The 20,607-nt window shown below is 37.6% G+C and overlaps 1 protein-coding gene across 2 annotated transcripts in view; it reads right to left on the bottom strand.

Annotated features, from left to right (window-relative positions):
- Positions 1 to 313: 313 nt before the first annotated feature.
- CTTNBP2 (cortactin binding protein 2) overlaps positions 314 to 20,607 on the bottom strand; it is a 90,991-nt gene continuing 70,697 nt past the window's right edge. The window contains exons 15-23 of one of the 2 annotated variants that reach the window (XM_055808819.1): positions 19,529 to 19,681; positions 19,062 to 19,249; positions 15,227 to 15,405; positions 11,480 to 11,685; positions 11,069 to 11,254; positions 9,201 to 9,261; positions 8,179 to 8,311; positions 6,173 to 6,274; positions 314 to 1,892 (exon numbers count right to left, since the gene is read on the bottom strand). In XM_055808819.1, coding sequence (XP_055664794.1) covers positions 1,647 to 1,892; positions 6,173 to 6,274; positions 8,179 to 8,311; positions 9,201 to 9,261; positions 11,069 to 11,254; positions 11,480 to 11,685; positions 15,227 to 15,405; positions 19,062 to 19,249; positions 19,529 to 19,681 — 1,454 coding nt within the window. In that variant the 3' untranslated portion in view covers positions 314 to 1,646. Of the gene's footprint in view, positions 1,893 to 6,172; positions 6,275 to 8,178; positions 8,312 to 9,200; positions 10,285 to 11,068; positions 11,255 to 11,479; positions 11,686 to 15,226; positions 15,406 to 19,061; positions 19,250 to 19,528; positions 19,682 to 20,607 lie in introns of those variants that run through there. The other variant, XR_008747873.1, reaches the window with a different exon arrangement.

The raw sequence follows: 20,607 nt of genomic DNA, 5'->3' as shown, positions 1-20,607 counted from the left end.
ACCTGTTGCTCTGACCTCCAGCAGTTCCCGGCTGACTCATTCTGTTAAGAACCAACTGCAAAAGTAGCATCCATTTTTCAGCACCAAAAATTACAGAAAGAAAAAAAAAAAATCAACTTCTATAGAAATCACCCGTATTCAGTTATATGTTACTATCACACAACAAATTGAAGTTTTAATAAAAAAGCAATTACCAAAAGACAAGATACTTTCTAAATATGTTGTGCGGAAAATGATTACAGAAATAAGCTTCTAATATTCTATATCGATAGAGATAACACACACGTACAAACTAAGGGACAGAAAGACAATATACAGTACAAAAGTTTTATTGACATGAGTTTGGGATGACTGTTTTACGTACAAAGGTGAAGCGTTAGGAAACAGGTAATCCTTTCCTTTTCCAGGCTGAATTTGAGAAAAACACTACGTTGGAAAGTATAGGCATGACCATGTTGCTGTTCATAGCTCTCAAAACCATCTCCTGGCAGTTTGATCTCAAGAAAACTCCGCACTTTGCTCCGCCAGCCAGCCGAGGTGTCTGGGCAGGGAGCGTTTCCACATTACTACACTTCACAAGCGTGTAACTGCAGCTACTGCAGAGACCGGGGGCATAATCCCTCTGTAGAAACTCTCCCTCTATGTGTGAACGTGCTCTACCTCTGTAGTAGGGGGTGGGGGGGAATTATAAAGAATTTTAGCTGCAGCTCAAGTATCATTTCACAGCAATTACATCTTAAATCCACAATAGAAATTGATAATTACATAGGAACTCGTGTTATCGCTACTACATTATCTCTGATAATACTGTAGTTCAGCTTGTGCTCAGATTCCTTTTCAGTAAAATCTGTTTCTGTAAAACACTATTATTTCTCAGATCCTTTTAAAACACTGATGAAGTATATAAAAGTTTTTACAGTATACAAGAAAAACGAAGTTAATAAATGATCCCATTTTCTTCAATTCTATCAAAGAATAAGAGTCTGAGAAAAATAACTTTTATTGCATTTTAATTTCTCAATCTCTTTCCTTTTTTAAAAGATAGAAGTTATAACGAAAATTCATGACATTTTAGATGAAGAGAAGCTTGAGAGAAACAAGATCAAAATTCAGCAGGCAGATGATGGGGAAATCAAAGTATTTAATATGGCTTGTAGCTGAAAGTAATTGATCTGCATTTCCAATCATTTTAGTTATTGCCACATTCCATTAATTTTTCGTTAAGTGAAGATAAAAACATGTCTTTAAAATGCACGAACAATAGCTTGAAGCCATTGCTGTACATATTGTGCAACTCATCTGAATGCAGTTTAACATGTGAACTTGATAGAATATATTTATGTACAGTATATACACAAACAGAATCCTGTGGTAACACCCCTGAATATTATCATTTAAACAAGTAATTTTCATAATAAAAGAAGAAAAAAAACCAAACAAACCACCTATGAAGGTGGCAAAACTGCCCATTTCTGAAGTTTAAGTCAATATAATTTCCAGCTGATTTACATAGAAATAAACGTGGTCCTGTACAAACTTTACATTACAGGGAAACAGTTTATTTTCAAAAAATATTTACATATTTGAGTACTTGGTTCTTTGCAATAGAAATTATAAGATCATCAAAAATTTTATGGTAGGCAGGTTTATTTATTAGATTTTTCTATTTGTTCTTTTTTGTGCAAATTCCAAATCTCTCTTTTTGCCTTATTATCTGCCTCTATTTGCCTTGTATTACTGCTGCTGCTTTTTTTAGTATTCTGAGAAGGCTGGGTGACTTTACTTCTAGGAACTGGAAGAAAAGATTTAACTCTTGAAACACCCAACTCTGTCTTTGATTTACTGTTGCTGCTTTCCACAGTTCGACTGCTGCTGAGCGGACGCATTCCATCCTATGAACAAAAAAAAGCATTTTCTGTATAAGTAATTGTTGCCATTTGACCTGGAAAACAACCAACCAACCCTACCAGCCTCATGGAAACTCTTGGTATTTACAATCTTTTGCCATTTAGTATGACAGCTTCTTACTACTTGGTGAACTATGGCGCTTTGTTTGCTTCTTTGACTGAAAAGACATATCAACATCTTAGAGTACTGAAATAAGACAATGGGGTTTTTCCACTGCCATTGAAAAAGCCTTAAATTTGATTCTTGCATGTCTCCATTTCAGAGAGAACATTTCATGTTCTTTCTTTCATTACTGTGGAAAAATGACAGCTGTAGCCACAGCTAAAAGGGAAAAATGGAAATTTAGGTCTTGCAGGCACAAAATTCAGCTTTAAAGCTTGAATAAAGATACACACTTTTTTTGTACCATCAAGGCCATAAATAAGAATAAAATAATCACAACAAAAATAATACTTCAAGAACAGAAGTTGAAAGGCTAGTTACATTTTAATATAACAGAAGTTGAAATATTTAATATAACAGAATAAAAAGATTTAATATAACAGAAGTTGAAAGGCTAGTTACATAATCTTACAGATTGCTTTCTTATAAACCAGATTTTAGCCTCTCAAATTATTTATGCTAAGAAGCTACATTCTTAAAAACTGGACCGTATTCACCCCGCCCAAATTTAGACAGCGGAAGTGCCGAAGTGAGGTGTGTTGTCACTTTTTGTTCCTTTGTAGACAAGGAGAAAGATGTTAGCTAAGCCAGTTTATGATGGTCGCTAACACATCTCTTTCATGAGAGGTGCCTACCTTTCCTCTGACAGGAAAGGAGAATTAGGAACTTAACTGTTGGCATCACCTGAATCCAGGTCACCCTCTGGGCAGCAATATTAAAAAGTTCATTTTCACCAGCAGCTGCTGCTCTTCAAGTAAAGGTTGGTGGCATGCAAGTAAACTGTTCATCACTGTCTGTTCCTTATTAATCCTTGATTTCATCAATTTGTTTGGATCCTGGATCAAAGATTTTGCATGTCTTATCAGTTTTCTCTTTCTCGTTCACATACTTGAAAGCATTTTTTCTTCCAGCCAATTAAAAAAAAAATTAATTATGGGTATGTTGCCCTTGTAAGTAATTTGTCTCATTACTGTTGATAAGATCTCCTCTGCTCGTGCAGTATTGCTTTTGTTACCCACAGAATTCTATTTACTTTCAGAAAAGGATGCTTTTCTAATCTCAAACTCGTTTTCAGACACCAGTTCTTGCAGCTGCATAGGTTCATCATCATTGGAATTGCTTCTAAAAGTTTGACTTCTGCTTCCAACCTAAGACTGTGCTCTTCTAGATTTTTGACAGATTTGTTGTAGTAACGATTAAATCTAGAAACAAAGCTTGTCATTCTATTAGATCTCTTTCCCCTCTAGCAAAAGGTTGGGTTGTATTTCCTTCATTTTGGCCAACATTTCCTCACAAGGTATGGAAAATCAATTTTTTTAACCTGTATGAAATCTTTTGACCAAGTTCTTAAAAAACCTCAAAGGTAGCTAAGCTTGTTGTAATGGTTTCAGCTGGGACAGAGTTGATTTTCTTTTCAGTAGCTGGTACAGGGCTGTGTTTTGGATTCGGTATGAGAATTATGTTGATAGTACACTGATGGTTTTAGCTGTTGCTAAGTAATGTTTATACATAGTCAAGGAGTTTTCAGTTTCTTAGGCTCTGCCAGCGAGAGGGCTGGAGGGGCATGGGAAACTGGGAGGGGACACAGCCAGGGCAGCTGCCCCAAACTGGCCAAAGGGGTATTCCATGCCATAGAATGTCACGCCCAGTATATAAGCTGGGGGGTTGGCTGGGGCCTGTGAATTGCTGCTTCTTGCGCACTGGCCGGGCATCGGTAAGTGGGTTGTGAGCAGCTCTATCGTGCACCACTTGGGGTTTTTTGTTTTGGATTTTATTCCTCTCTCCCTTGCTCTCCTTTTCATTACAGTTGTTATTATTATATTTGATTTTATTTCAATTATTAAATTGTTCTTATCTCAACCCTTGAGTTTTACCTTTTGCCCTGATTCTCCTCTGCATCCCACTGCTGTGGTGGGGGATGAGTGAGTGGCTGCGTGGTACTTAGCTGCTGGCTGCCGTTAAACCATGACACTCGTCTACCTCCAAAGTCAATGCAGCTGTGCCTTAAATTGTTAGCAGGAATTTTAAAAGTAAAAAAATTAACTAGGAAAAATTTACATTAGAACAGGTAGGTCACCTGACTTACAAAATTATCCAGGCATTGCCACTATGTGGAGATTTGATTTGTAATGTCTGAAATTACGAATTTTAAATCTGAATAGCATGGCCAGCAGGACAAGGGCAGTGATTGTCCTCCTGTACTGGGCACTGGTGATGCCGCACCTCAAACCCTGTGTTCAGCTCTGGGCCCCTCACTGCAAGAGGGACACAGAGGGGCTGCAGCGTGTCCAGAGACGGGCAACGGGGCTGGGGAAGGGTCTGGAGCACAAGTCTTGTGAGGAGCAGCTGAGGGAACTGGGGCTGTTTAGTCTGGAGAGGAGGAGGCCCTGGGGGGAGCCTTGTCGCTCTCTACAACTACCTGGAAGGAGGCTGTAGGCAGGTGGAGGTCGGTCTCTTCTCTCAAATTACAAGCGACAGGACAAGAGAAATGGCCTCAAGTTGCACCAGACGAGGCTTAGACTGCATAGTAGGAAAAATTTCTTCACTGAAAGGGTGGTCAAGCATTGGAACAGGCTGCCCAGGGAGGTGGTGGAATCACCATCCCTGGAGGTATTTAAAAGCCAGACAGACGTGGTGCTTAGGGACATGGGTTAGTGATGGACTTGGCAGCGCTGGGTTAATGGTTGGACTTGATGACCTCAAAGGTCTTTTCCAACCTAAATGATTTGATGATTCTAAAATAATGTGTTTAGAGAAATATCCAAAAGCAGTATACCCAAATGCGGATCTGGAATGTTAAAATTGTTTGTTAGTGGACACTGTTCTCTGGATTTTAAATAAAGTTATGGAAAATATTCTAACGTTTTGAATATTTGGATATGAAAAAATACGGTAAGCGTGGTAAGTGATTTCATCCAACTGTAGTTTTTTTAATGCTTAGGTGTGCAAAGTTAAGCTATTTTCAGGGCTACTTCATTGTAACTGCAGAAAATAGACAGTGTCTCTAGGAAAAAAATGATCATGGTCAGGTAAAAGTGTCTGGACTGGACTTTAGAGGATCCCTGTTAAGGGAACAGAGGAGCCCAGTGAGGGAACACAGACAGATTCTGTGCTGGCTAAGGTTAATTGAGCCATGTGCTCAGAAGCCCTCTTGATGTTCAAAACCACAAGGAGCAAGAAAGAAAAGGGAAAAAGAGAAAGCACAATTTTAACTTTACTATCCAAAGAATGAAAACTAAGCAAGATACAACTCCATCTTCGTATTTAATAGGGATGTTAGCACTCACAAACAATTATTTCAGTTTCTGAAAAGATGATGGTAGTGGACAGATTATATCTTCCAGTAGTATTTAGCTTATCATCCCACTCTGAAACTGCTCTGAAATTAGTAAAGTTCGTTTACATTTAGACTATCTTTTCCCATAATCACCAAACTTCTAACACAGGGTTTCTTTTAATTTCTCATAAATAATCTGGCAATACTGAAAACCCTTTTAAAAAATCCATGCTATTTTTCACAAACTCTGATAATATCATGTCTTACAATTTCTACCACTGGAAAGCTTTGACACCAGAGCAGCTCAGTTCTACTTAAATAATAACACTTAGGAAAACAGTGGTTTGGAATTGTATATATTTGGGTAGTCACTACAAAAAAAAATAGTAGAAAAATAAACCATAAGCCGGGAATTATATATCAAGAATTTAAAAAACTTGTGTGCCTTTGCAAAGTTACTGAATAACATTAACTAGGGTGGGGGGTGGGGGCAGAGGAATGAACCCAGGGTTTTTATTTCATCTGATGCAAGTAACTTATAATGTCAAAGAAATGTCAACAGTACTTGGCTTAAGGAGATGGCTTTATGTAAACATGAAAACGGAAGCAAATACATCCATTGTTTAATAAATCTTAAGTTTCCATTAAAACTCATGGAAGAAATTTGGCATGGTATGTCTAGCAAGTTTCCTAAGAATCATGACAGTTTATTCTTGTAATAAACACGGCACTGGAACACTAATTCTATGGATCCAATCAGGAATTCAGATTTTGGAGAAACTCAAGACATCTTCCCTATCCTACTACAAAACTCATTTCACCTACCTTTTGTGCTGTTGTTTTACTTGGGTTAGTACCACTTGCTGAAAATACAGGATTCTTCTGAGAGTTATTGAACATCAATAGCTCATCCTTAGAATCTGCTATCTAAAAAAGATAAGAAAATGGTGATTATGTTTTTTTTAGTTATTCACAGATTATGTTTCACTTTGCCAAATTTTGGGAGTCTTGATTTCATTTTCATATAGTTTCTGTGCAATGTAATGCATAAATATCCAAAGAACAATTAAAATACATTTCCTTTACTATAGAGTGCATTTGCGGGAGGTGGGTGATGAAGAGAGAGATTTCACATGGACCATAACCAGAAGAAGATGAACCATACATTTCCAGAGCAATACTATTCAGCGGAACTTCAGGGCAGTTTCTCGTTAAATTTTATTCAGCCCCAGAAACATCACAAAAAGGAATAATCCTTTTCTCTTCCTTCTGCCATGTTTCTCCCCTACTATTTTCCTCCAAACCTTGTGACCATGCAATAGCAGACAGAGTCTAATCAGCCCTCTGTCCTCGCTGAAAACTAGGTATTTTGTTCTGGGGCAAGCTGATCCAATTCCCTGCAACTGCAAAAGTACTCAATCCCAACCTAACAGAGGCACATATTCAAGTGAAAAGGCAAATTAGAGAGCAGAAGTACTTATTTTTATGGCAGCCTGAAATTCCATCACACGGAGAAAACATGCAACAGCACCCTTACTTCTGTAAGGCTCAACTAGGCAGCTCGGGAATTAACAACAGAAATTCCAGCCATGGATGGTTCCACCCATGGTGAGGAAACTGAACAAAAGACAGTGACATCTATCTCCTTCCTTATCTAACCCATATTTCCTTGAATTGTCAACAACGAGCAATTACATTTTACATGTTATTAAACACAATTTTAAATTGGTTACCATTTCTTTAAGCACATCCCATTCTTTCAAAGATAGATATGGTAAATCCCTGCTAAGTGACTGGTGATTAGCTTGCCAGCTTGGCTCATGTGACTCATGCAAGGACTGTAAATACTTTAAAAAAACAAAACAAAACAACCAACCCAAAACAAAAGACTCTAATAAAGGATTTCATTAAATAGGTTGAAAAATTTTCCCAAACACAGTATTTCTTTTTTTAATAAAAACTTTGTTGACTTCTAAGACTAAACAGAGTACTTAATAAAGGAAAACGAATGGACCTGCTGTTCAGGGAGATCCTAGAGGATGTAACACACTGCCTAACGGGATAATAGCTTAAGACTAACTCTGTCTGTGTTTCAAATGGTACAGAACAGCTGCTCCAGTGTGAACACAGCCTGTTGTCACAGCCATCCTACTTCAGCTGTGCTAGGAGGCAAGAAGGAAAAGAATAAATAGCTACAGCTACAGGGAGAGCCTGGATGCTTTTGGCGTAGAAGGACAAATGAGAAAGATCCACAGCTCCACCCTCTGCAGCACAGAACTTAGCCCCAAACCTGTAAGCCTTGCAAGCATCCTTCACCCTCTGCTGCTGCTGTTAGAGAACTAGGCCAATCCATTCTTTCTTGCTCGGGGCAGCAAAACTGCATTTTGCCTACGCAGCAGAGGAGCTTTGAGACAGTTCAGTAATGGCTGATGGGATTACACTAAATAAACAAAATGTGCTATGCATATTAGGAAAAACTTCCTATGTCTAAAATTACAAAACAGTTTCCCAGTGGAAGCGATGATAGCATGAAAGATAACATGGGGAACAATAATGCAGAGGAGGTTATTGTTGCTAGCATTTATGAACTTATGAATTGCAGCCTCTCCAGCCTCCACTGCAAAAATCTCTACCAGATAAAATAGTGAAGGTGTAATTTAAAACCAGAACACTTACACTCCAATTATAACTTATTAGTTGACTTTGGCTTATTTCCAAACAATTTTATAATTTTCTTCAAGCAGTGCTTGTAAATTAAAAATTCATTTTAAACACATCACAAACAACTGCATATGGCAAAGTAGTAAATTATTTAAAAGCCTTGTGTTTACCTTGCTTATATCAGGCTCAGATTTGCTGGAACACATACTTTGAAGTTCCTGCACAAGATCTACCTCATCATCAGAACCAAGGGACAGCCTTTGCTCCAGATTTAACGTTCCCAACTGATCCCTCTCTGAAGATCTTGTTCAAAAAAAACCACAAACAAACAAAGAGAACAATTAAAATGAAGCTATGACACAGAATTTTAAAATAAATATTATACACACCTGAAAAATAGTAGGTTTTTTTCCAAGTGACCTTTACTACCATGAACAAAAAGAAAATAGCATCTAATTAAGTGGCAGCAATAGTTGTTACATCATAAGGTATCTTCTTTCTATTCAAATTATTCTCTCCATTCTGAAATTCTAACAAAGGATTCTTCTGCCTACTACCTTCAAAGATTCTCCTCTTTTTAAGATGGACCAAATGAAATTTATTCCACTCCTTTTTGGGGGGGATTTGACTCCTAACACTTACAAAAACCCTGGCATACCAAGAAGCATAAACATTCTGTGCTCTCTGTGCCTGTGAATGTGGCAGAACCAAGGTTTCAAATTGAAGTAAAGTCTCAAATGCAGTTCCCTCTGGCTAACTGTACACTTTCCTAGGGGAACTCTGTAGCGTTTAGACTAAAGCACATATACTACACGCTTTTGAATTGCCATTCAGTAAGCTAAAAGAGCCAAAAGAGTTTTGAAAATATAATGCCAGGTGAGAAAAGCATACGGTTGGCTTTTCGTGGCAGGGTAAATGTTACATAATGGTCTTAAGTAATAGACTGTTACATAAAAAGGCATGTAGTGCTGCAAGGTTTAAAATACAGAAATGGATTCTAAAATTATCTTGAAGTATATAAAATTTTCTCTCAGAACTGAGAATTAAAAAGGATTCCTTTCTTTAGATGTAGAACCAAAACATTACCAAATAGAAACTCTTAATCTATTAATTATAATGTGCTGGTTTACAACACAATTTTATTATCTTTACTGTTTGCTAAGTATTACAAATACCAGAAATTAAAACTTACTTTGTGGTGAGAGAAGCTCTTTTCTTACAGTTTGGCTGCAACACAGTCCTAGATTTTATAACTGCACAAAAGACAGATGGACTTATTAGTGTGTTACCATGTGTGTTTGTTTCTTTATTCTAAAATCTGTGATAAACAAGGAAAATGTGTTTCTGTGTACTGGTTAATCATATCAATAGACTCTGTCAAAGGTCAGAATGCATCCCTTGAAACTGCTCAGAACAGCAGTCGGAACTGCTAAAATGGCAAATGGGGCATGACTTGCCCAAGCTTTTGTGGATATAGAACATGAGGTTTCTGTGCAAGGCACCTGAACCACCCTTACTGCTTCTCTCAAAGAGAAATCGCTTGTCAACAGGAAAAGATTTAAGCTTTCTTCGTTTAAGTAAAATCAAACAGCTTACCCTTGGAATCGGGAACCGCATTTGATTCTGATAGTCAGAAATGGAAGCCTATTTAAATTCACCATTCCATTTTTTACTTATATTCACAGATATTAACTGGAGTCTAAGAACATTTTCAGGTGCAAGACACAGTATAAACCATCCTCCTTCAGGTTACATTCATTTGATTTCTTAAATCCTCTTAGTGGAATTAGGTAAATTCACAATTCAAACACAGAACTCACAAGCAAAATCAGGACATTAGAGCTGGAGTTCAGAAAAAGCAGATTTCTTTCTGAACAAGAGCTGAAGAAATGAATAGCTCAATTTAATGTTACAAAGTACCAGGCATCAAGTATTTCAGTCTTTTATATATGAGGTAATTGAGGCTAGAATCTTACTGTTTCCAGAGAAAGAGAAAGAGAGAGAGTGTGTGTGTGTGTGTGTGTGTGTGTGTAAGCCTCTTTCTCTCTGCATCCCTTCCTAACTCTTCTCTCTGAAGGAGTTACCTTCATTTTCTAAAAGCAAAATAATTTGATTTTGTCCTCTAGGAGCTTTCCTGTTCAATACTGTATTCAGTTATGGTATTCCCAAGTTTTCTTTCTAGACAGATGTGTAATTTTAGAAGAATGAAATGTTGCTTCTGCACATACCCAGATGTTATCCCTGTGTAGTAAACAGCTTGTTAGACGGCTTGTGAGCTTGAGGTAAAAAGACAATTCAAAAGTGTCAGCTACTAATACGACTTTCACATACACACACACAGACTGTCACATAAAGCCTTCTTTATCAAGCAGCCTGCTAAAAATGATGTGGAAACTTCATGAAAACCTTACAGTATCTGTGACTACGCAGAGGTTTTTACATTTAGTTTTTGCAATTAAAAAGAAAATCAAACAAAAATCTTCAATTTAAAACCAGAGACCTCTTGCTTCTGCTACAGGGCTTCTAGATTATTCTACTCAATTTATTTAACAAGACTGAACAAGGGATGCATGATCTTTTTATTATTATTTATTTATTATGTTTTATTATTGTAGCGAAGCTACAAAGTATGTGTAAAGAAAAAAGCAAAAAAAGAAATACTGTAAATCAGGTGCAGCTCTAAAGAGCACCAACCAAGTAATGAAGTCTTTCCCTCATCTGGTGCTGGGGCAGAGAATGATAAAACGTCATTCCATGCAATATGAGGTGGAACCACTGCTGAATCTTCCACCACCTGAACTAAAGCCTACCTCATTATCAGGACAACAGGAAAGGCATTAGAACAAACAAACAAAAAAATCAATAATTAATCAGGATACCTCACAGTCAAACAAAATTATTTGAGGGGAAAAAAAGTAAAGATTTTTTACTGATGAACATAACCATGAGCGTCATTTCATTGAGAATGTTTAATTCATGACGCAGAAGAAAACTGAGATTCCTATCGACACAGGTCAAACACCCACACCTTCTTTCAGAACTGAAAACGGAAAGCTTTACCTTCAGCGTTTGTCTCCTGCTTATTCCATGACTGGGGGGACAAATGGCCTGACTTTTTGCGAGGACTTGTGCTCACTTTTCTCCAAGAAGCATTCTCACCTCTTTTCTTACTACAATTTTTGTAGCTCGAAACCACAGATAAAGGAAAGTTTCCTCCCTTAAAATCTGCTATGTAATTATCTAGCTCTGAAACAAAAGTAGAACAATGTTAAGAAGAATTGACTCTTGCAAATGATTCCTCTTTGACTACCTTATACAACTACTTAGTTTAGTGACTGTAAATGCTTTTAACCACACACCTCCCATCATAACTATAGTTACGTTTTGTGAAAGTTTTAAAAAAGGAATCCAAGAGTTAAAAGCCCCACTCTGGCAACGTACAACTACTTGCCTTTCAGACTGTTCAGTTACCTGGTCTGGGGAGAGGACAGCCATGCAAAACAGCTTTATTTAGCAAGATACTGAGAGCAGCTTTAACAACAGCCTGTTGACCTTGGCTAGGACTTTTTTTGGCTATGGCTTGTCCTGGTACAGATGGTCTTTTCACAGAGGCTCTGGAGAGTATTGCTTCTTGAACTCTGGGAGCTATCACAGCATTCCATAACCTGGACATCCACCTGTAGGCACACAAAGAATCCCTTAACTTCAGAGACAATTATAAACAACCCAAGATTTTATAGTTCAGGTAACATATCCAATTCTGCATTTTCAGGAAGCACATATATTTTGGACTTTGTATTGTACCCCATTTCAGAGAGGAACTGATTTTATTTAAGGTGGGGTATATTTGTTTGTTTTATATTAAATTATTTGACCTAACTTTCTTCAGGCTGCTTTGGCAAACTATTTACCATCTGATGGTTTCCTTCTTCAGGTAAGGACCATAAAACATCTTTTCCTTTTTAAGGCTAAAAGAAAGAATGTCCCAGAAAGATGCACCTTCATGTGTGTACAACAAAAGCCCCTTGAGAAGGTTCCATGCCTGTAGGTGTTCATTCATTGCCCGCTGGCTGCCAGCATGGGAAAAAGGAGGTATTTAGTTATGATTGCACCCTTTCCAGTATTCTTCCACTTCCAAACTTGTCCAGTTCACAAGACCCTTCTATTCATACAGCTGCCTTGCTCTCACTCTCCTTTTGTCTATTTGATCTATGGTGAACTGCGTTTCCAGGATGCTGTGAATTTTCCAGATTATCTGGTTTTGAGACTGGGTCTGATCATAAAAAATTGATTTAAAGGGACGTGGCTCTTCTGGGACTTTTGCTTTTCTAAGAGAGAAATATTACATTGTTTTTAGCCCAGAAGTGACAAATCTGTGTTAGGAAATAAATAAGTGCTATTTCTTACAGCTTATAGTTCTCAAGGGATAAAAGCTAGGAGTTTCAGGCTTAGGGCTCAGCTCACATCTATAACAGACACTGAGACAATCTTTTTTTAGATCAAATCCATCTCTTTTTTTTTTTTTTTCTTATACCCTCTTATAAGAGGAAGACGGTAAGACTGAGAGTCAGAGGGTTTATACTGAAGATCTATAAGAAATTATAGGTTATAATGCTGTGTTTCAGCTTCACAGAAATCCATTCAGAAAAACTGAGAGCTAAAATGTGTTTGACTTAAATGAACCATTTTGTTGGATATGTTGATACATAGAAATCATCCTATTACCCAAAAGATTATGACAACATTTTTGGCTTTATTTTTGTTTGTTTGTATTGTTGTTTGTTTGGGTTTTAAAATTTGATTGTACAAATCGTTTGATAGATGTATTTTTGGTTAGTTATGAAGCACAAAATTGAATTTTTATGATATATAACCATGCTACAAAGTGCTGGTATAACCTTGAGAAAAGTTACATTAATTAGAAAAATAATTAGTAGAGTTGTTAAAATAAGATGTAAAATGCATATTGGTGATGTTCCTTCAAGCTTCCTTAGCATAATGTTGTAGATACCATTACATATAGATACAGTCTACTTCTGGTAGCTGAGTTAAGCTACCAAAATAAACAATTGCTTTCATTTTAGCAATAAAGAACTCTACCTCTCCATTTCTGCCTACGTAAGCTTTTGGCGTTTTGCAATCTGCTAGCATAAATGGTGAGAAATGAATGCTGAAGAAATAAAATTAATTGAGCCCATTCTAATCAAACAGTTAACAACTGATGGGCTGTACAATGCCATCCTCTCTAAGTAAAAAATCCAGCCTGGTGCTTAAATTCAGTCTTATGTTTGTGCTCATCCTGACCAAGTCCCCAGTTCCTTGATATAGCGGATACTCAGGAAAGGTACAGCACCTCCCTGCCCCTGCAAAGAGCTGGAAAGTGAAACTCTTTCTTGTTGGAACATCATCTTTAACGCATAGATCAAAATCAAGAAAAAAAAATGTAACTAAAATTGTCCTAATTTATTCACCCTACTATCCAAAATGTGAAGCTACACGAAACACCACACAGCAGGAAACAATTGCCTGTCTCACCTCCTCTCTCCCTTCCCAGCTGCCTGCTGCTGCCACTTGCCTCATGTTAACATCAGCCCAGAACAAACCCAGTTCGTAGGTAGCTGCCTACTGTCTCAATGAATTGAACTGACTCAGTGAAGCTTTAATAAATGTAAAAAGCAGCAGAACAGCACAGCGGAGAGGAGGGGCAAGAAGACAGGAGCGGTTAATTAGATTGAAATAACAGCAACAGCTGCTAATTAAAACTATTTATTGCTAGTTATATGACCACACTGTTAGCCACCATGCTGCTAAACCAAAAGCGTGCAGTAAGTGCTCATTGGAGCTGTGCTTTTTAATAATTTATTAGTGGACAAAACCTACATTAAAATGAGGAGTCAGATGGCATATCGATACTATGAAAGACATTTTGGGGTTGAGCTCAAAATAAGCATTGTGAATCCAGTCAAAGTTATACTTAGGAGAAATCCAAACTCAGAAACGCAAGGTATCTAAAGAACAGTTTTCTGTCCTCTAATACCACTGCAATAAATAAATGATTAAAACATTTCAGAAGACATGATTCAAGAGGGAGATAGATGCATGGTATACTTTATTACTTTTTTATTTCACAGCACCCATAAGATTTCAGCTCAATGCTACATACACATTTAGAGTTTGATAATAACACTGGATACTAGATAATCTGTCCTTTTAGAAAAAAAAAAGAAAATGAACAAGTGAAATGTATCTAGATCTGCAGACAGAATGAAAGAAGAGAAAGGCAGTGAACATAGTAAGCAAAGGACCCTGGAAACCTTTACGAAGCAGCAGAAACCATTACGAGAAAAAAGTCAGAGGGAGCAGAAATGGCAATTCAGGAGTGCTGTGAAACAAGGTGATAAAAGTAACGTTGCATCTCCAGAAATCAACATTGTTATTTGCATTCTGAACATGCTTGAATCTTAATTAGGGGCTCATAACCTTTCTACAGTAGCCAAGAAACATCTTGGCATGAAATTAATATATTTTAAAATCCTATAATTATTTCTTGTTTCACCTGCTAGCATTTGCAGAGAAGTTGGAACGTAAGCACACGTTCATGCAATTGTAGGCAAGAAAAGACAACATTTTCATCATTCTTTTATGTTACTGGACATATGGTTATACATATACATATGGTTAGATGTATAGCTAAAGGTATATTTCTGCCCTATTTGCTAAGCTGTGAAATTATGTGTATGTTTAAAAATGATACCAGATATTAAATAGTGAGAAATCGTTCTCCAAATTTCCCTTGTATACAACTTCAAAAGGAACCTTTACCAACTTTTCAAGCTCAGAATTCTTGAATCTTATTTTGATCTGTTCACTAATGAACAGCTTTCTTTACTGGGGTGTCTCAAAATGAAGAACAAAACCTTTAAAGGGTTGAGCATTATTATCCAGTACAAGTAATATTTTGCAACCTCTGTGTCAGAAAATAACTGCAAGATCAGAACAAGACTGACTTTCAGCCAGTGTTAGACACCCAGTTCCCACCTGTGTCCTTCAGAATTGCCCTTCTAGTACTTAAATATCAAACAAAAGTTTAAAACTTTCAACAACTTCCACTAAAATACTTTCAAAGTTGCTGAGTCAGTTGGGTTTTTGGAGAAACATAGCTACTATGTTTGCAATAGTTGGCACTGAACAGTGGCAAACAAGAAATGGAAATCTTACTTCACTGTCGCCTGGCCATGCCCTGGCACCACAGGACAAGAGAAGAAATGTTTTGGCCCCATAAGTGCTTCAGGTGCTCCTAGACGTGATAAGCAAGAGTTCAGCTGGTGCCAAACAGCAAGAATCCAGTCTATGATCTTGCACACGGGATCACATGGAGGGGGTACTTTGCCTCTGAACTGCAGAGAGAAAAGATGTTTGACATAAGACCTCTGCTGCACACACTTTCCTTGACACCCCAAGGCGGCTTTTTCCTGGCGTTACAAAATCAGCAACAGTCAAAAACTGGTCAAACCTTTTTATGGAGTATATTGAAGTCTTGTTGTATTAAAACTTATTTCTTCACTATATTTTAAAAGATATCTCCCTACCAATAAATTGACATGCCTGTACTTTCTTGTGGGAAACAGACACAAATTTGGCAGCAGTGCTTTTTCTATGATGTTTAAGGTTAGGATTACAAGAGATACCTACCATATCCTACACAATATACATGATATAAGTAAGGCATATAAAGAACATACGATCACACTGAACAGGAACGTTCTCAGTGGATTTCTCTACTGATTTTAGATTTAGTAGCAAGGAAGGTAAGATGCCTTCCTCTAAGACTTACATTTTTTTAGTATGTCTTGTTGAAGGCAAATCATTTGGTGCCAGAAATATCTATTTAATCTGACTCCAGATTACAGCCTTCATCATCCTAATCCTAGGATTATCCTCTGGAGCCATCTGAATTAGAGGAAGCATTAAAAGATGCACTAGGGATAGTGTTTGCCAGCACTGAAGACAGAGCTTCTTGACAGAATCTACAGGTGAACAGAAAGTTAATGTAGAAAAACATTTAAACTGTTCCCATATATCATAATAGTCCAAAATATGGGGAAAAGAGCTTTTCATCTGAAAACATGAATATTAAGGCACAAACAAGGTATCAGAATACAGAGCAAGGATCTTTGAAATAGTCTGTTGTTCAAACAATAAATGTGCTTTTGCTTTCCGTTAAGATTGTTATAACGGATTAATCCTTTTGTTTTTAACTTTGGAATCCACTATTTTAAGCCCCATACCAATGGCATTTGAATTTGCACATGGCACATGTATGTATCAAAAAAATAAGAAAGTACTAGCACACTGGGCATTTTTATTCATTATTTAGTTAGGGAAGGTACAGGAAGACACACAGCTTTTTTCCTCCAAAAAGCCACCATCTGCATATATGCTTTAGAGAAAATAATGAGATTACTACAGAAATTCTGTTCAAATTCAGTCAGAGGTAGGAACCTATTACATTGTTAAACTCTAACCTATGAGCCTAAGGATTGCTTTTAAGCTTAAACAAAATAACCTAAAAATGACATCTGTTACGCAATGCTGCAAGATCTGGTAGCCAAAGCAGTTTGGCAGAGTAAGCTTGATTCAGCTTTGTCTGCAAACAAGTCAGAATACCACTGCTTTGGCAACTGTCCGCATTGCTGTGTTTCCTGGCCTTGTGCTCAGTCAAAGACAGTCCTTCTCATTGATGTTGAATGATTTATGATCAAAGCGCTTCCGTCCTTTTATAAAGGGGCTTAGATCACTAGATATTCTCCAGTGCAGACTTGAGAATGCAAACTCGCTCCTCAAGAGGAGGGAGGTGGATTCTGCTACATACTTCCATTGCACTGTCCTCTGGCCTATACTTCATTCCAGTGCCGTACCATATCTGCAAGATAACAGCTTCAACCAGCCCACTTACTTGCCTACAGACAATTGCTACCCTCCCCATCCTTTGCCAGGATTTTGGAAACCATTCATACCTTCAACCAGACAATGACTCATAATGGTTCCAGCTTACTATGTCTGTAGGGACTCAAAAGATTTAAAGCGCATAGGGAAAAAAGGAAATGTTTCACATAGAAAAAAGTACTTATAAATAACTATGCACCTGAAAAAAGTAACAGAATCATTTAGGTGGGAAAAGACCTTCGAGATCATCAAGTCCAACTGTTAACCCAGCACTGCCAAGTCTACCAGTAAGTGATGCCCCTAAGCACCGCAACTACGCATTTTTTAAACACCTCCAGGGACGATGATTCCACCACCTCCCTGGGCAGCCTGTTCCAATGCTTGACCACCCTTTCAGTGAAGAAATTTTTCCTAATATGTAATCTAAACCTCCCCTGGTGCAACTTAAGACTGTTTCCTCTTCTCCCGTTACTTGTAGTCTGGGAGGAAAGCCCAACATCCACCTGCCTATAACCTCCTTTCAGGCAGCTGTAGAGAGCAATAAGTTCCCCCCTGAGCCTCCTCTTCTCCAGACTAAACAGGGTGGTCAACCAGCACCCCCAGGTCCTTCCCCACCAGGCAGCTTTCCAGCCGCTCTGCCCCAAGCCTGTAGCGCTGTGTGGGGTTGGTGTGACCCAAGTGCAGGAGCCGGTACTTTTACTTTTCTTCGTTGAACCTCCAACAATTGGCCTTGGCCCATCGATCCAGCCTGAGCAGATCCCTCTGCAGAGCCTTCCTGCCCTCAAGGAGATCAATGCTTGCCGCCCCCCCATCTTGGCGTCACCTGCAAATTTACTGAGGGTGCACTCAATCTCCTTGTCCACAGCGTTGATAAAGACATTAAACAGAACTGGTCCCAGTACTGAGCCCTGGGGAACACCACTGTGACCAGCCACCAGCTGGAAGTAACTCCATTCACTACCACTCTTTGGGCTTGGCCACCCAGCCAGCTTTTTATCCAATGTAGAGAAGTAATCTCTTTAAGAGTTTCATTGATACATTTCACATGATTCTTTTTTTATATTCTGTATTTCTGTTCTTGCTATTAAAGAATACCTACAAATGTTTTTAAATTTCCTCATTATAGTAACTGAAGCGTTCAGTTACCACACATTTCCTCTTTAGGATCTCTTTGAATCAGTAAGCTTTTATAGATGAGAACTGTGGCACAGGGTACAGGAGATGACATCCCCAGGGATAACCAAGATACATACAGCTGAACACTCAGAAATGACAGTGGGTCTGTTGTTCCAGACCAGGACTCTTTACTACTGACAGTTTTTTGCTATTCCTAGAACAATCTCCCTTTTTAAGCCTGTTCAAAATTCTGCTGCCAAGATTATTTCCCTTTGCAGCTGTTTCGATCAAACTCCCCCTCCCAACATCTAACACTCCCTGACGTCTGCAATAGCTGCTATCACACTGGAGTGTTCTTCTTCCAAATAACTTTCAAAATTCCACAATTCTGCTTTTGCCCACATCTTTCATTTCATTTCCCATCCTCCATTTATTTATTCAAGTTAAAACAGACTTCCCATCCTTATTCTCTTTTGGACTTTTTTTTTGCAGCTTCAGCAGGCATACTGGCTCAAAACAACTTCCCGACTGATATATTTTCACCCCTCTTTCCTCTTTAAGTTGAAAATCATGAAAACTCTTTTTGCTGCTTAAAACATAAGACATTACACACGGGATATATAACTATTTCATTTCAGATATATAGAATAAATTCCTCAAGAAAGGGATTTTACGTTCGCTGAACAGATTTTTACTATCACACTCACACAGAAGATAAAATAAATTATTGAAGGACGTTTTCATACAGTGGATAAGCAGGTATCCACAGTATCATTATTTGCAGCCATCCTGTGTGTTTATGCTGATCAGCCACAGCTGCACACCTTCCTGTAAGAGGCCAAGCACAACATTTACAGATACAGAGCTCCCAGAAATGAAAGCTTTTTTCCTGAAACAACCTAGTTATCTGCTCAGCTTTTGACATTACCATCGTATGTATTTGACAGATGTGGTGAAGAACAAAATCACTGAAGCCAATTCAAGTTCTTACCTTGTTTATAACTTTTCTTCTTAAAAACCTTTGAAGCAAGCCACGCATTGGTTCCCCATCCCACCTAAGTTGAACCCAACGGAAATGCTGCTGAACCAGCAGGTCAGAGCCATGAAGATGACACTTTGCAATTGTCCCCAGCAAAAAGCAGTTCTCATGAAAGTAAAAGGCACCAGAAACTCCATTTGCTAAAAATGAACCATAAAACTTTTTACTGAAATAACCAAAGCTCTGACACAATTTCATATAAAAGCAAGAAGTGACATAATTAGAAAGAAAAAAACACCATCAATTAGCCTCAAAACACACTGTACTTTGTTAAGAACAACTCTTCGTAATAAAATACAAAACAATTTAAATTGTAAATGTACAAACATTACATTATTCTACTGTTCCCTGTCTGCCATGCATTATAATACAACTGTACTGTAGTAAAAACATTTCTCCATCCCAAATTCTTTAAATACCTCTTTGAATAGTGCAAGGATTTTCCGAACTCCGATTCTCAAGAGGTGCCAGAAAATCTCCTAGTAATTCAGATAAAGAAGCTCTCTCCAGATTTTCTAAAATCACAATGGTTGTCTTGCTTACAGGAGGCTGTTTAACTGGGACCAGACAAGCTGAAAGATAAAAATCCCATTAACGTCTACTTATGAAAATTTACTTTTATTTATGTATACAGCTTGTACTGCTACTAATGCAATAAAGGGTTTTTTACAATTTTTTTTTAATTTTTCCTTTTAACTTGCTCACAGAAGCAGACAGACTGTATAGTATGGTCAAAACTGTAAGCATAAAAATCAAATGATGGGAAGAATATCATACTGTACAATAAGAAAAAAAAAAAGCTATTATCAAAATAAATTCCTGAAACGGCTATAATAGTATCTTCATATATAGGAAGGATTTCAGCACACTGAAAATAAATGCAACAGGAAAGATAGCAAAGACCTCTGAAAACATTTCTTTCATTTGCTGTAATACATTTTAAACTTCTAACATGTATTCTTTATACCATGTAGTGAAAAAAGGATTCAGAATATTTCACGTTTATAAAAAACTAATTATTTGTTTGCTACTATCCTCTGTTCAAAACTTCCTCCAATATCTTTAAGAATCACTCAAACAATCAGAGCTAGTTTGAGGCACAAACAGTAGCATCTGAACCTAACAGGCATTAAAATAATATATATCTTTATCTCCTATTTTCACATTTCATATCTTTTCCTTCATTTTTCCTGATTTTAACATCTTATTGCCTAAAAAAGATACAGCCTTTGGAAGGGTTCCTCTAACACTAAATCCCAGATGAATGCTTCTGTAATACAAATACTCAACAAAACACTTGTCTTGAGTATATCGTGCCTTGCATTGTTTCAGAACTTTTTGAAGGTGGTGCTAAAGATGGTCTTTAAGGAATATGATGAGTGATAGAGCAAAACTTAGAGCAACTGACTGCAGGGGGTGATGGCTATTTATTTCCGATTTCCTGAATATTACTGCCCTGTTCTACTAAGAGGATATAGCTGGACAGCAGGGAGGACAG

The sequence above is a fragment of the Falco peregrinus genome, chromosome 6 (assembly GCF_023634155.1).
Source record: "Falco peregrinus isolate bFalPer1 chromosome 6, bFalPer1.pri, whole genome shotgun sequence".
NCBI lineage: Eukaryota > Metazoa > Chordata > Aves > Falconiformes > Falconidae > Falco > Falco peregrinus.
Note: the sequence above shows the minus strand (reverse complement) of the source record. Positions and strands in the feature narration are given on the sequence as shown.